Source organism: Sturnus vulgaris, chromosome Z, assembly GCF_052056855.1.
Source record: "Sturnus vulgaris isolate bStuVul1 chromosome Z, bStuVul1.hap1, whole genome shotgun sequence".
Lineage (NCBI taxonomy): Eukaryota > Metazoa > Chordata > Aves > Passeriformes > Sturnidae > Sturnus > Sturnus vulgaris.
This window is the reverse complement of record NC_142283.1, coordinates 44,471,994-44,488,369: the sequence shown is the minus strand read 5'-3', so window position 1 is coordinate 44,488,369 and position 16,376 is coordinate 44,471,994. Positions and strand designations below refer to the sequence as shown.

The window sequence follows — 16,376 nt, the reverse complement described above, 5'->3', positions numbered from 1 at the left end:
ACTTTATACTTCGTTTACTTTAGAATGTTTCAGTTCTAAGAATTACAGGGCAACTTTTCCCTTCACCAAGCTTCACCTTCTCTAAGCTATTTTACATCATATCTTTCTCTTTCCTTCACTTTTGCTTACTCTCTGACTCTCTTACTCATTCTCTCTCACTGACCTCTTTTACTAGCCATATTATTCTTGTCTAATCCATCTCTGGATGAAATACATTTCTATTAGATATAATTCTCACAGCCTTCTTTGTTCCTTTTCCAGTTCTACTATACTTTTTTTGAACCTGAACTGCACACAGGAAGCAGAGTTACAGCAAGAGTTCATGCAAATGCAGTAACTTTTGTGATAACTCTGCCTTGGAGCAGAGGTTCATATGCATGGATAAGGATTAAGATTTTTATTAATCTATGGCTTAGTCACTGTAGGGTTCTGCCCATAATACTTGTTCTACCCCTTCACAGAGACTGGAGATCTCCCAGACAGATCCCTTCTCCTAACTGTATGGAATATTACAACTCCTTATGCAAAAATATAACTTCATTAAACTGAGGTTGCAAGTTATCTGATGTGTCCTTCTGCCAGCCTTCCCCACTCTCATGTGGGACTAGGCACACGTTTTTAGAAATATGTATTAAATAGCTGCTCTTGCTAAAGCAGAGATCAGCTGCACTCAGGATTTTCTGACCCTTTCCAAAGGTCTCTCCGATGAGGAACTGCTGTACGTTTTGTCTATAGCTCCCATTAAAAACAGAACCACTACTTCATGATAAAGAAATTAATTAACAACAGACCAGAGACTACAATTTCTTTCCCTAGTAAATACTGGTACAATGCTGAGCGACTTTGGTTGTAAGATTAAAAAAATGTTCTGCCCAGGTCAATTGTAAGTGACACTTTGGTGTACAAATGGGTCTCCCCACCACCCTTACTAGTGAAATAAATGAAATTAAATCTGATCAAAAAAACCCTGTATCTGTATAGAATTGTCACCCAGCTGTCACCATATTTAACCTTCAAAACAAAATGAGAATTGTATCTCTGACAGTCCTTAAGGGGGAAATTAGCAGGTAGGCCAACAAAATCCATAGTGTCCAGTATCATCTTTCTATCAAAGCACCAAAACAGGCTTTGTGCTCTGGGAAAGTCAGAAAATCCCAGTGTACTCAAAGCTACCATTCAGGATCATCTGCATAGAGAGAGTGTACTCATAGAGTAGTTTCACTAATTTGAAAGCTTTATTTTCATACTGCAAGATGTACAAGCACAGAGTTAGAACCACTGCACTGCTCTGCTGCTCCCAGACAGCCCTGCAGCACACACACAGGACATCTTAATGCTTAAGGGTGATTATGATTTCCAGCATCTCCACAGTGACAGGTAAGACTTCACAGCTGCTTCAGGGTCCTACAAAGCCTTTTTGTTACACTTCCAAGCTACCCCATGAGTAGCTCCAAGGTGTTTTTCTCTCACAACCGCCTCATACTTCCACATTCAAAAACAAAATCAGCAGCACGTGCTCAGATTGATCCACTGGGAGAAAAAAAAAAAAAATAGTATTTCCAAGTTTAAATCATTGCTCAGGTGCCCTTCTGAAGAGACTTAAAGGCTATATTTTACCACAGTAATATCTTCCTTCTGTTGAATTTCCCCTTGTGTTCAAGAACAAGTCTCTTTCAACAAGAAATCTACTCTAGAGAAGACACTGAACAGCAACTTGACTATATCGTTCTATTCTCATCTCGTACCAGTCCAAAAAACACAAAGAAACTGCTCAATAAACCCAGGGTACCCGGCACAGAATTAGCCATTCTACATTCCCACAAGTGTGAGGGTGTGACAATTAGCCTCAATATAGTATCTAATATATGAAAATGCACCAGGAATAGTTCCTCGAGCAGCACAATCAGTAACAGCTCATCCAGGCATAGCTCCTATTTGAAACTGATAAAAAGTACAAGCTCCAAATGAGGGTTTCTGGGTTCTTACAGTGTCTCTCTCTTTACTCTCTCAAGATTTCCTGGGTTGGGTTTGGCCTTCAGTGTTTTACTCAGTAAGAAAAATAATACTAAAGTGTCAGTTTATCTGCATGAAACCATACATGAGCTTCGCAGTTCATAAAACCATCAAGGCTGGAAGACACCTTTAATATCATCCAGTTCCATCATTCACTCACCACTACCACTGTAAACCCTAAACCACCCACCAACACATCCAGACTCCTCTTGAGCATCTCCAGGGATGATGATTCCACCACCTCCCAGGGAAACCTATTTCCTGACCACCCTAACAGTGTAAAAAAATTTCCTAACAACTAATCTGGACTTCTGCTGTCTCAACCCAAGGCCATTTCCTCTGGTGCAGAGGGATGATCACTGCCCTGGTCAAAATTGACCAAAAGCAGCTTCAAATGTTACTACAGTTTAGAGTCAGGGAGAAAGGCAATGTGATCCCACATAATTTTCCACATGAATAAGTCAACAGTTAACATATGAACACTAGTAACTCCTTTGTTCTCAATATCATTAGACATAAAATGGCATACTGCAATTTACTGAATGCTACTAGTACACCACTGACATTTTTGAATCTACACTAAGGCAGTTTCCCCGAAGGAAAATCCAAATGTGACACTAAAAGATAAAACATGTTGGAGAACATAGGGTTTTTAACTGCTAGTTAAATTTGATTTTATTGTCACTGTTACTCTCCCACAGAATCAAAGATAAAAGAAGATACAATGCTGCCTTCTGTTTTGAGTGTCTTCCAAAGTTTGAGGTTTTTTTTGGCTGGAGTAGAATATGGAAAACTATAAAAAAATTTTAAAAGTTTAAGTATGCTCAAAATATACACGTGTTTATTTATGTAGGAGGAAAAGATTATTATAAAAGTGGAGTTGGGGAAAGGAAGAAATATATATTATTACTTACTTGAAAAATAACCTATAGAAACACAGATGTTTTCCCACATTTCAAAATCTTTTTCTGACATAAGACAATTAGCTCAATTTTCTACATTTTTTACACAGTCAGAAATTCTGAATGTTCTAAACAGAAATCTTGAAACATTTAATTTTAAGCATCTGAAATATTGAAACAATTCATTTTTTAAATTCTCAAACTCAGACAAACATTTTGATATTTCTATGCTACCTTTTAGTAGCATACTCTACATTTAAAAGACATTTTGGATGAATTAAAGCTGGTATTTTTGTCTGCTTGAGCTCCCTCATTACAAAACAAAAGGACTGCAAATTAGCTTTCAGAGCAACTATGGAACCTTTGCACAAAAAAAATTAGATCTTAATAAAATGTAGGCAGCATCTTTACTAGACTGAATGCCAGCAGGAGTAAATCTGCATAATATTTCATATATATATGTGTGTGTGTACAGTATATAATAATATACTATTATTTCATATAGTTTAGCTATTCAAAAAATCAATCAAGAATAATTCACGAGAATTAAATGCATGATTTTGGCAGTTTCATTTGGAACCATTGATACAGCCCTTTCTGTGCAAACACAGAGACTGTGTGGTTGAATATAAAATTCTACAACATATAAAATGCTACAAAAAAGGCATTTAGCATTTCCAAGAAATTCAGCAAAGCAATATCCATTGTGTGCTATGTACATCAGAAACAATAATAACTGCCCTAAAAAAAAGTATGCTTTGTTTTTTCAGCTCCTATTACATGTTGTTTGAAAGAACAATCAGAAGATGGTGCCTAGTCTCTATCTTTGCCAATATTTAATATACACTCCATTCATAAAATTATAGAGAATTCTCTTAAAATTATTTACCAACCTGGTGAAAGATTTTTCCCCACTGCCTTCATTAGGACTGTCTCAGACAGTGCAGCTCTCACCACCTTAAGAACAATCTCCATTAAACTTCCTTTTTCTTTCTATTTTACACTCTGATGCATGTATAACCCTATCTTCCTAGCCTTTGTTTCCTGCTGTTAAATAATTTCATAAACAAGCTCTGCACTCTCTTTATGTTTCTAATACTCTTTCCTTCTTCAGTTGATCTTTGTTGAATACAGATATCTAGATCAGAGAGCTGAGGTCTCATTAGAGTCCAATGATATGAATATCTTCCCACAAATACAGTCCTAAGAGACAAAGAAAGTGTTGCCTTTTACTACAGCCATGTCATGCAGTAAAGCAGACTAGTCGATATTTATTTTATTCATTTTGCCATATCACTTTATTTGCTTCTGGGGCACTGAAGTACATTGTCACACACGTTTTTAACTGGTATAGCTTGAACTATCACTTTCCTTCAAAGTAATTGTGCTTGGTCAAAGCACAAGGTTCAAGTTCAGAAAGAAGCTGCTGCTGAAATCCACCTACGGATCATTACTGGGCTATGTGTGTGTTTTGTCACACATCACACCAAGCCCTAATAATGTATTGCAGAAAATGTGTCTCCCTTTCTCCTTGGTGGAACCTGTGATAATTCCCCTGAGTCCTGAAACAAGTAACAAGTACACTTATTCCATGGAGCTTTGAAAATTTCTCCTATGGAGCTATAAGGACTCTTATCTGTACAGTGGCTACAATCATGACATTTCTCCTGTGACCCCACCACATCTTAAGCTTGCTATAGCTTATCTCTTTAACCACTGATGGTTTTTTTTCTTAGATGAATTCCAGGCATCTAAACTCACAACTGCAAAAATACAAAAAACAGTGAGGAAAACTGTCGCATACCTCATAAATTCAAAACCATCATTTACTTAGTTTTTTACTGAGCTGTCCTGGTTTAGGCCAGGACAGAGTTAACTTTTTGCAGTAACCATGAGGTGGCAAAGCCTGGAGCTTTGTGGGTGTGTCTGGGTTATTATATATTCATGTCATTGCTGTGGAGCAGAAATAAGGAATTCTTTGGTTTCCAGGAAGATGTTTATGACAATATAAAATACTGAATATAGAAATAGCATATTTTGATGAATTGTAACATCAGATAAAAATGTACGTTGCTTTCAGCTTATCAACAAAGCATTTAAGTCTGTACAAAGAAGGGTCTCTTATAAATCATGTCTTAATTTGTGACAGAATTTAAAATAAATAATACCCAATTAAAGAAGTTATCAATATGCTTGAGTACATGAGAGCAATTGTAAATCAGCACTTAAAAATGCATATGGAAAATGTAAGTTTGGTTAGTCTGTTTTAAAAAAATCCAGCTGAAGAGTGGACCAATTGATACAACCCACCATACTACACAGGATGGCAACAATATTCTGTAGCTGTGGGATAAAAAGGGAGATGAAAACATAAGATTTTTTAGGTAAGAACATAATTTTTTTCCCCAAATTGTCTTGTCCTGCTAAGCAAGAGAAAATTTAAGCTTCTGTAATAATCTTCCATAAACTTAGCGCTAAATTGACTATATTATAAGATATAAAACAACTGTATAGTCAAGATGGATAAGATGAATTTAGCTAACAATATACCTAACAGCTCTTTGAAACATTGGAACCAAATATGGTATGATATAATAGGCATCACAATGAGTTTGGGGTTTTGGAGTTTTTTTCCTGAAATATCACTATTTTCAAGTACTGTGATGAAAAAAATGGGCTTCATTTAAAAGACCCTCTTTACTTCCATTAGGTAAAACAATTTTTCTGTAGCATTTTTGAGTGACTGTCAGAGAAACACCCAATTGAAGCAAGTATTTATTAAGTCTTTCTTAATTATAGCCCAATCCAGTGCTCCCCCTAATTATCCTATCAATTCCAAGCAGGTGAACATCTCTATAATTTTTATGATTGTGAAGAATTAAGAACACTGGTCAGACTAAAGGCTAATTATTTTCACTTTAAAAAGGGGATGAAATGGAAACTATTTGGGGTAGCTTTGCATAGCTTTTGCAATTCCGTAAGGTTGATCTTATGGTGATACCCGAATTCCAGTGATTTTTGATGAAAGTAATCAAAGTGGAGCAAGAGATACCTAGCCAAGCTATTTTTTTCCTCTTCAATCACAGCAGCTTCAAACCGGCAATTGTTTCCAGAGATTAAATGCCATTATATGTACCTAAGATATTTAAAGTCACATATCTAAGTCCTATCATTGAGACCAGCAGGACAACATGGTGAAGAAGCAGTTCTGAATTTCAGTGTCTGAGGACTTCTGCTTCCTGTGTTCACCATTTGCTCCCACTTTCATACAGTAAAAGTCATCTGAAGCCACACAGAGGGTAGCAGTAGCAAATCACCTATAAACAACCTAACACTTAGGAAAGATGACTAATTACTGTACACAAAAATGCCTACAGCTCACAGCACAGGATCTTATTGCAGACATGCAAAGATGCTTATAGGGAGGATCAAACTGAAGATCCTCCCCAAAGCTTGACAAATCATATCTGTTCTCTGTATTGCAGATTTTTAAGTCCATGCACCCTGTGATGGGTAAAACAGAGTGACTGCTTTTACCTGATAAACATAATAGGATTTCTTCTTACATATCCCAAAAATCGTCTGCTAAGAGAAAACTAAAAGTCCCAAATTCCAGTGCACTGTCAGAGCCTAGAGCTGCTCTGTGCTGACCCTGGGTCATGCCTAGATTCTTTTCTAGTCTAAGTGCTCAGAACTACACAAATCAGAATATATCAAAATATAGTAATAGTAATAATAATATTTAAAAATACATGAAGTGAGGGGAAAATTAATTTTAAAATGCCACTTTAGAAAATTCTACAGATTACAGCCTGCGTACAAATTCTCAGAGATACATAGCTTTGCATTAGAACTCACATGCTCTTTTTAAAATAAATCAATTCACTTTATTTAAAAGCAAATTTAGTCAGAGATTAAATACATACCCTCTGCTTCTCAGGGTCAACATATCGAATGCCAAAATAGTCTTTTTCCAGCAAGCTGTAATAGTTGCAGATGTGATCTATAAGAAACTGACCTTTGGTTTCCCTCTGAAAAAAGATAAAGAAATTATACATTACACTGAGTATTCTGAATTTGCTGTCTACAAATCTATTCAAAGTGTCAAGGAAAATGGCACACGAAATTTGTTGCTATTCAGATGAGGACAAGGATTTAACCATTTGTCTTCTCTAAAAGATTCAAGAGATTAAGGATTAATATACTCCCTGCACATTCACAGATTGATTAAGAAAATATCATTACTACTCTACCTCAAGAAAAAGCATGCTGCTCTAACGGCTACAAACTTATAAGACTAATATACTACTAGCAATCATATTTCCGAGGATGCTATCAAGGCATAACAGATACTCACTTACATACAGAATTTCAAAACACTCTGTGGTTTTTTTATGGCCCAAATTTGAAAGCAGATCTTAATGTGAGTATTCTACTCGATCTTTACCCAGTGCCCACAGCAAGAGAGATCTGATCCTTAATTCCCTCAATTAAGTCAGAGCAATACAAAGAATGCCCAAATGACTGAGAGAGGTTTTCATCTTTGCTTTGTCACTGGGTAACTATGGCCTTATCAAATCTTACTGTTACACATGATATTTAGCAAACAATCTCTTTCTTTCTTTCTGTTTCCCCTACTCTTATCTGTCTCCACCTTCTATCTCCTATAAATCTAAGTCCTGTACTCTTCCATATGCTCTTATTTGCCTGGAGATATCTTTGCCATGTCTGCATATGGTGCCATAATTTGTTTTCCTATTTTTAAACAGCCATTGTCAAAGGATGTTAACACAATTTATCTGTTCAGCTTGTGCTCATGCAACCTCATGCTTTGCACTCTGCATTGTTATCTTTTCCCATGTAACCTAGATGCAACAGGTTTCCTTCTGTAATTGTTTTCTTCCAGCCTCAAGACATTTAAAATCAACTTGTTTACTGTTAAGAGTGGTTAACACATTCACTGACATCTTTTTGTGCTGTACCCAGTTACAAGTATGGGCATCCTGGAGACAACTTAGAGAACACTTTCCTCAAAAGGAAAAGTCCCATCAAAGACTGAAAAATACAAAAGAAAAACCCACTCTCCCTGTGGGTGACAGAAAAAAGGTCTACACTTATGCAGCTTTCTAATTTAAAATCTTCTAAGTGTCTGGAAAGTTCTGTGACTATGAGACCATCAAAATATTGACAAAATTTCATGGTGACATTTCATTACAAAGGCAGTAAGAAAAATTATAAACACAATTGTGACATTTATGTGCAGTTTTAAATGAATCTTCAGCAAATTAAATAGGACTGGGAAATAACAGCTATTAGATGACTCAGGTATAATTCAAACATAAAAACAGATTCTACCAGCAGCAGTGGACAAACGAAATCCATTTTATAAAACACTGGAAAGGAGGAAACCAGACAGCCCATATTTTCATATGAAAACATAAGAGGGTGTTACTGGAAGAACAGTCAGCAATAATACAATCTCCTACAACAAACTTCTAGGGGTTCACATTCTAATCTATGAATTTTAAAAGTCCTTTGCTTTAGTCACCTAAATAATCACTAATTTCTGAGTTCCTGAAGAAACTGATAAAAGGGTACAGCACATATAATGTTTATAAATCCGGTGACAACGTTCTGTTTCTAAAAGGAATTGATGCCCTGCTTTTCTTCCTTGGAAAATAAATGATGGAAACAAACTAAACAAAAAAGAGCAAAAAGCCTCCAAGCTAGATTCATGCTCCAGCAAACTTCAAGCCTTCCATCGATGAATAGAAGGGACTAGATAATAACTTCACCCTTGCTTAGTATACTCCCTTCAGTTCATTACATTTTTTTTAATATTCAAGATGCTCAAAAGTGGGCTAATGCAGCACGTGCATAATGTAGTCCTCATATGAAATTGTAAATGTTCCATCATTAAAGCATTCTAGACACCTGAAATTTTTGAAAGAAAACCCAGATCTTAATTGATACATAGAGGGAAATGTGGGACACAGCACATCAAGTCCTAATTCGTAATAGATTGTATGACAAGAAGGATGGGCAATGGTGGTTAATTCTATTTTCTGCAAACAGCATACATAAACATTTCCTACATTTGTCTAACAATGCTTCTAATGCTTCTGAGCTTTAGAAGGTAACAATCTTTTTCTATTTATTACACATTACTACATATTTCCATGTTACAAAAGAATATATTAAACCCAAATTTCATTCTGATTTGTGAAAAAATCTGGATAACATAAATTAAGAACAGTTAGTCATCCACAGCAGAGCAGAGGAATGGATTTGGGTCAGAGAATAATGAATATAAAATGCTGTCTGAAATTTCAGACAGTTGCCATACAGCTTTCCCATTAAGTGATCTTTGAAAAAAATGAAAACAAACAAACAAACAAACAAACAAAAAAAAACCCAAACAAAAAAAATAATCCTTAAACCTTCTATACAGAAAAAGTACTTTGCAGCAACTCAGAAAAATAATTTTATATTACAGTTTAGAATGTTAGTCAGAACATGAAAAAATTACATAATAAAGAAAGCCATTATTTCAGACACCACTGAAGAATTTCAGCCAGAAACAACAGGAATCTGAAAGTAAAAATCAAGTAATACATCAAAAATTTTCCCAGCTCAAATATTTGAGAATTATACCACAGTTCACTTTGAAGTCATCAATTATTGTCAATTAAAGAAGATACATGCAGGCAGAAACAAGAGTCAGAAAAGTCTATAAGTGAGAAATGTGAAATATTCTGAATTGTAATCAATACATTGTTTTCAATGAAAGAATACCATTAATTAAGCCTTTTTTTTTCTAAGTCTATTAATTCAAATATATCTGTCTATCTCAAATGAGAAATATTTTACTTCAGATTTTTGTAACCCATGTAATGGCTTTAAACAAAGTCCTATAACACTACAGATATTCCACACTCTCAAAACAAAAAATTGGTGATTTCTATAAATAATTTGAGGAATGACTTTCTGATTTATTTAGATAAATAGGCACAGACAAGACGAGCATGTTTTTCCCAAGGCTGTATTTGTATATCTGACCTTAATACCACTAAAAGCCCACAACAAACCCCAACACATATGCAATGGATATAATTCCATGTAAATGACAAAATCCCTGAACACACAAGGTCAGTTTGCAAATAACTGTTAAGCACTGCTTTTTAAGCTGGATCAAAAGTTTTTGTTTCTATTGAAACAAATAGGTATCAAATTAAACTTGCAGCTGTGGCAAAAGAATTAAGCAAAACAGTGGATGTTATCTACTCCAAGAGGACATGAAAACATGATCACACAGACTCTTCCATCGATGGATCACAGGGCAACCTGAGTTTGTTCCTTAGCTCTAGGAACTGAGTAATAAACTGGAGAAATGCTTCATTTTCTGTACCAGATACTCTTATTAGAGCCTCCATTTCTGCAACTCTGCAAATTTAACAGAGTAACCTAATTCCTTGGTAATTTCTCTGGTATATGGAAACTAATACAAACAACAATCTTTGTCACTCTTGAGCAGTTTAATACATTATTTCCATCTCGTGCTTGCTTTAGGGATTTTTTTATTTCAACTATCTGATGCAACTTAAAAAACAAGACAGAGTATAACTTGTTCTACCAATTTAACAATTCTCCAATGACGCAAAATAAGACGACAAAACCTTTGTGATGGCTTCACAAATCTGAAAGTGAGAGGAAAACTACTTACAGCAGTTTAAGATCTTACATTCAGTGAAATGTTTTCCCTATTTGCATTCGCTTCACTGTGGAGTTCTGCGTCTATTTATCTGAATGTCGTCACAAGGAAGAGCAAGAATCACAAGCAGATTAAACACAGTGTTTCTGCTCTGTTATCTAACCACTGAAGTCCTGCCAGCTATGCTTATCTCTGTCAGAAAGCCACTGGCACTACTAAGAAGTGTGCAGAGTCATAAACACAGTATTTATTTGTACTGAGGATTTCAATCCTCATCCCATAAGTGTCTTTACTTGTGTGAACAGCTTCCAACAGTGACCCTGTGTGTAAAGCTTGTCACACACTTAAGTGCTTACTTAAGCATAAAGCCACGCACAAAAAACAAAACAAAACAAAACAAAAAATCCCAAAGCAACCTAAAAACCATCAACACAACAAACAAAGCACAGTGAAACCAACATTTCTGTCTAAATTAATGGAAAGCCAGGCTCTCTGGCAAGGCAAGTATACAGTTTGATTTTGTATGCTTATTTTGAAGTTCTATGGATGTAAAAGAATTAAATACCTTTCTTGAAGAACAATCATGATAGAACCATAGAATGAAAACTAAGCCAGTCAGGAAAAAAAAAAAGCATCTTTACCCATTAAAAACTGAAAAAGATAGTTCTGTTGACAATATGTAACAATAATTATAAAAAGCAATAGAGCTAAACTGCATCTTTGACTCATCTCACATTTTTTACTTTTCTTTGGAAATCCTTTACCAGTGATAAGATCATATTTCTTCTAGGCTTTTCATGAGAGAAATAACTTGAATCCCAACAGGCAGAAGTCTTCCATTGCATTGCCATTAGCTCTCGTACACCAAAATATGGCTGTGAAAGGATATCTAGGAGCAATTCTCTGCTCATGTCCATCTGGATACAGATATCATCATATTTGCATTTGTCTCCAGTGGCACAGCAAAAAAGTTCACTAAGCATCACTGGACTGGGATGTGCCCTGGAATGGGACTCATTTAATATTAACCCTTTGAAGCTGAATAGGGAGGAGAACTAAGGGCACAGAGAAGGAAGACAACTAGGCATGCCCAAATTTCTCAGTGTCTTCTGGATCAACTTTTAAGTCTTTCCTGAATAACAGAATCTGGGACAGAACCCTCATTCTGTAGCAACCAAAGTCAGTGGGGTGGAACAGAATCAACTCCAACATGGCAAAACTGGGCCAGTCCTAACTCTGACAATCTCCAACACCCTCTGCAAATTTCTTACGGCTCTTTGGATTTATGGATTCACTGAGACTGCAAATTACAGCAAGTACTCACAAGCCACATAAACACAGACAAGTTCTTTACCATATTTTGCTCCTTTTTTGGAAACAATAACGGGAATATATGAAAATGTTACACAAGAATAGAATCTTGAATAATGCCTTCAAAATATGCAGAACAATAAAAGCATGCCTGTGTCATCCCTCAGCTAAAGGGGTATAACTCTTTAAAATGAATTCCTTCCTTCCATAATCAGCATCCTGCAGTATTTTATATTGTTTGAAAATACAATGGAAGTCTAGTCTCGTCTAGTATATAACACTTAATTGGAATTTTTTTCTGAATTGTAAGAAGAGCCAGTTATAACTTACTTATTTTATTGTAGTTTAAGTTCAAAATAAAAAAGGCAACAAACTTTTGCTGAAAGAAAACAAGCAAACTGAAATGAAAGATTTTATTTTAGAAACAAAGTATTTGTCACGGATTTTTCTTCTGTTAACAGCGAAGAATTAATTATATTTCTACAAACCTAAAACAATTTGAAAAAGACGGGCAATGATTTTTAATGAAAGGCACAAAACATGACACTGCAATAAAGTAACTGGCATTTACTTAATTGTAACGGTCCTCTTCCACATGTTATTTTATATTAGTTATCTCTTGCAAAGTATATCTTGTTCTATATACTAGTAAAGATTTCTATATTAATTAAAAATAATTTACATCGACATTATCTAATTCTAGAATTTTGGGAAGGAAGACTTTTTAAATCTGTCATTTAATAAATTTTATTATATATAAAAGTATGTGAATAGATGATAGAAAACATTAGAGAACTAATGTCCATCCTATTTCATAGGGAATTAAGCAGTCAGTAGTGATAAAGAGTGCTTCATGTCTTAGATACAAACTACCTTTACTCCTCTGGTTTTAGAGTTCATTTGGTAATCTGGAATGGGTGTTAAAGAACATTATTTTTACAAATATATCAGTCTTTAACCTCAAATTTCTAAGCTCTTAATTATCATTTGAGTCCATACTAACAAAGAGACCTAAAGGGAAAAGAACCCCATAAACTAGCCTTTATTTACAGTTTCTTTTGGTCAAAAAATAAAAAATACATCTTAATACATCTTAAAAATAAAGGAGAAAGGAAAGAAAAAAAGAATAATGTATATGTTGCAAAAAAGAGAACTAAGGGAAGAGCCATTTCAAGGTTGTATGTGTGAAGGTAGCTGAGGAAGTTCTATTAATCTTAAATGAAACTTCATGGCTAAATGTACAAAGCATTGAAAATTTAACAAGAAATAACTACTGCAGTGAGGTCAGCAACTTGTCAAATACTCTTATGTGCTAACTTGTTTGGGAAAAGAAGACCATTTGAGGTTATTTATTTTTATTTAATTTGCATTATTCATTTGCAACAGATGGACAGATCTGTCCATAAAACAGCATATTTTTATGCTCTCTTAAATTAGAGGTTATTGAATGAGGATAGTGATCATATAATAACAGATGAAGAGGGAAAAGGAGAAACTTACACGACAGAAAAGATCCCACAATGCCACTGCCATGCAATGAAAACGATTCTAAAAGCAAAATACTATGGAAAATGAAAAGTATATTCTACTACACACTGAAACCTGGACAGCAGCAGTGAAGACAGGTAAGAGCTTTCACACAATCAGTTCTTGAGCTCAGTGATATTCTGCAAGTAAATTACTCTGACCCATGGGTAAGTTATAAATAATAAAAATAAATATTTATAGTTTGCATACTGCAGCTCTCAAAAGACTCCACCAGTCTGGCCAGCAAGCACTGAGGAAACCACAAATGCAATATTCATTTACAGGGCTCGTGCTCATTTTCTGTCGTGCACATGGGCATCACTTAGCCATTTAGGTTTTGTGTCCCTGAAGTGTCAGCCTCACAGAAGGCTTGCAGGATCAAGCTTCTGGTAACAGCTTCCATTAGCGCAGCATTTGTGATGCCATCTGAGGCACTATCGATTTCTTAAAAGGAATTGAGTCCTTCTGTCAACAAATCTATCATTTTATTCAATGCCCAGCATTGTTCAGCAAACCTGACTCTGCTTTCTCTCTTTCGTTCTTAACATCATACCACGTCTAGAAAGTGACTTAGAGATTTCAAGAATGAGTTCTCAGTCCCCACCTACAAAGCAACATAAAAGTCAAACCACGATTTTAATAAAAATACCTAATGTCCTCCAGTACAGGTGATGGTCAACAGTCCTCCCGTGGCCTGAGTCTTCTCAGTTGTTTCAAAAGACACAGAAAAATCAGTACCTATCCAAGTACAAATCCAAGCGCCATTCTTTAAATATATCTTTCCAAAAGATGTATAGAAGTCTGCCCTTATTTCACAAGAAGCAGTTTAAAAAAAAATTCTTCTACCAAACAAGACATTTCCCTGAGCACAGGCAAAAGAGACATTCAGCATGATATGACACAGCTCACTTGTGCTGCCCACATGAAAACAGCCAGCTGGGGCTGTTGCAAGAACGCCCCTCCAGGAGGACATTTCAGGGCTCAGCTGAACGTGTTGAACCCCAGCCACAGTAAGGGTCATGCAGGAACAAACACACCTTTGCTTCCACACCAAGTGGAGAAAAGGGCAGCTCAAAAGAAGCTGTGAGTAGAGCTGGGGAACCCCTGCAATCACTGAGTGGCACCTCAGCTGGTCCCCTTCATGCCCCTCACAGCTTTGGGTTATCCCCACATGTTCGCCACCCCACAAGAGGAAACACATCATGAAAGCCTGCAAGAATGACGTGGGATGTGTGTGCATGCACTGGTGGGAGGAATGGAGGAGAAAAAGTAAGATCAGTGAACATAATCCCTAGAGAGGATGAAGTAATGGCCATTTGAAAGGCTATTATAGTGATGTGAATGGCTAAGAGCTTACATAATGAACAGAATATTCAACCACATATTACAGAAATTTGATCCATCACTATGTGGATTATTCCAGAAGCACAAACCCAGCTGTGTAGTAATTGATCCGGCAATATCATCTCTGGAGCACGCCCAATCACAAGTTCTGCAACGCACAAATAACATCTGACAGACACGACCCTCAACCATGGTGATGAAGTCACCAGCTCTCAGTGAACCAGCTGAAAGTGCAATTCATACACTAATCTGATATCATAACGGCCTAGATAAAAACTTTTGGTTAACTGAGGAATCCTTACCATGCTGTGCAGTTGAACTGTCAGATAGAAATACCACATATCCCTCATAAGACACTTGTCATAATACCTACTGTGCACCTTCAAAAACTTTTATGGAAGAGGGTGACAATAAACACAAACATTTTTTTAACTACTCATCTTGCTTACCTGCCTCAGGTAAATAACTCCTTTCTATCCATCTTTGGTAATATCTCAGTATGTGTAATCACTTTTCCCATGTGCTTTGACTGCAGAAATTTTGTAACTTCAAGAATCATGTTGGCTCATTTCCCACTCAGCAAAGTACTTTATTCCTGTACTTCCTTTCAGCAGACTGTAGGAATAATTTTACCATGAGAAACTACTTCCAAGCTGCTCAACTAGTGCTTTATAGACACATATGGTTAAATATATTTTCCTGTCAGAAATAATTACACAGCAAAGAATCTTTCATCAGCACTTTTCCCTTCTCCTTTTAACAATCCCAGTTGTTAAATGCTTGTTTTGAAGGAAAACAAATATTAAATTTATAAGATTTGACATTCAATCTTCAGAAGAGCAAATTAATGGTATATTGAAAGCACTGGAGAAAGAAGTACTCCAGAAGCATTCCTTGGACATGGTGCCTACACCAATGCATCCCAATGGTATTCAATAAAAGCCAGCTATTGGTATCAGGGGAGGAACTCATTCTCTATGTCATACAAGTTTCTGTCTCCCTGCCAAAGAAAAAGTTCCCACCTCCCAATTTTTTTTCCAGTAGGGAAAGCTGGATTGATTTTTTTTTTCTTTCTCTTTTTCTCTCTTTCTGGAGGTCATTCAGACCTTGAAAGACATACAAACTGACTCAGTAGCACTTCCTAAAATAAAACCTCCATTTGATAGCATAGCCAGAACTACCCTTGCATTTGTAATCATCACCTCACAAAATTACAACCATGGTCTTTTTCTCTTCCACTCTTTAAAGAACAATTTATAAGAACATAGATTTTAAACACCAAGTCTTTCTGAATTTCTTTTAACTAACATCACAAAAAACCCAACACACAATAGAAATTCAAATAGAGGGCTCTGTAGACTTATTCCATTAAACACAGCTACAAAAAAAAAAAAAAAGATAATAAAGCAATACATTTTACAGTCCTCATAATTGTTTCACCTTTACTAGACTTCACTTTCTCCCTTATGGTGCCAGATTCATCTTCATTGTTCCATCATGTAGTGACTTCCTGTTCCCACACACTCAGCAGACATCAAAAGCAAGCTGACCTCACTTTTTACTGTTTC

The 16,376-nt window shown here is 35.9% G+C and overlaps 1 protein-coding gene across 3 annotated transcripts in view; it reads right to left on the bottom strand.

Moving 5' to 3' along the window:
• FRMD3 (FERM domain containing 3) overlaps window positions 1-16,376 on the bottom strand; it is a 120,787-nt gene that overhangs the window by 57,697 nt on the left and 46,714 nt on the right. For all 3 annotated transcript variants that reach the window (XM_014869084.2, XM_088156045.1, XM_088156046.1), the window contains exon 2: window positions 6,842-6,946. In XM_014869084.2, the coding sequence (XP_014724570.1) occupies window positions 6,842-6,946 (105 nt within the window). The remainder of the gene's footprint in view (window positions 1-6,841; window positions 6,947-16,376) is intronic.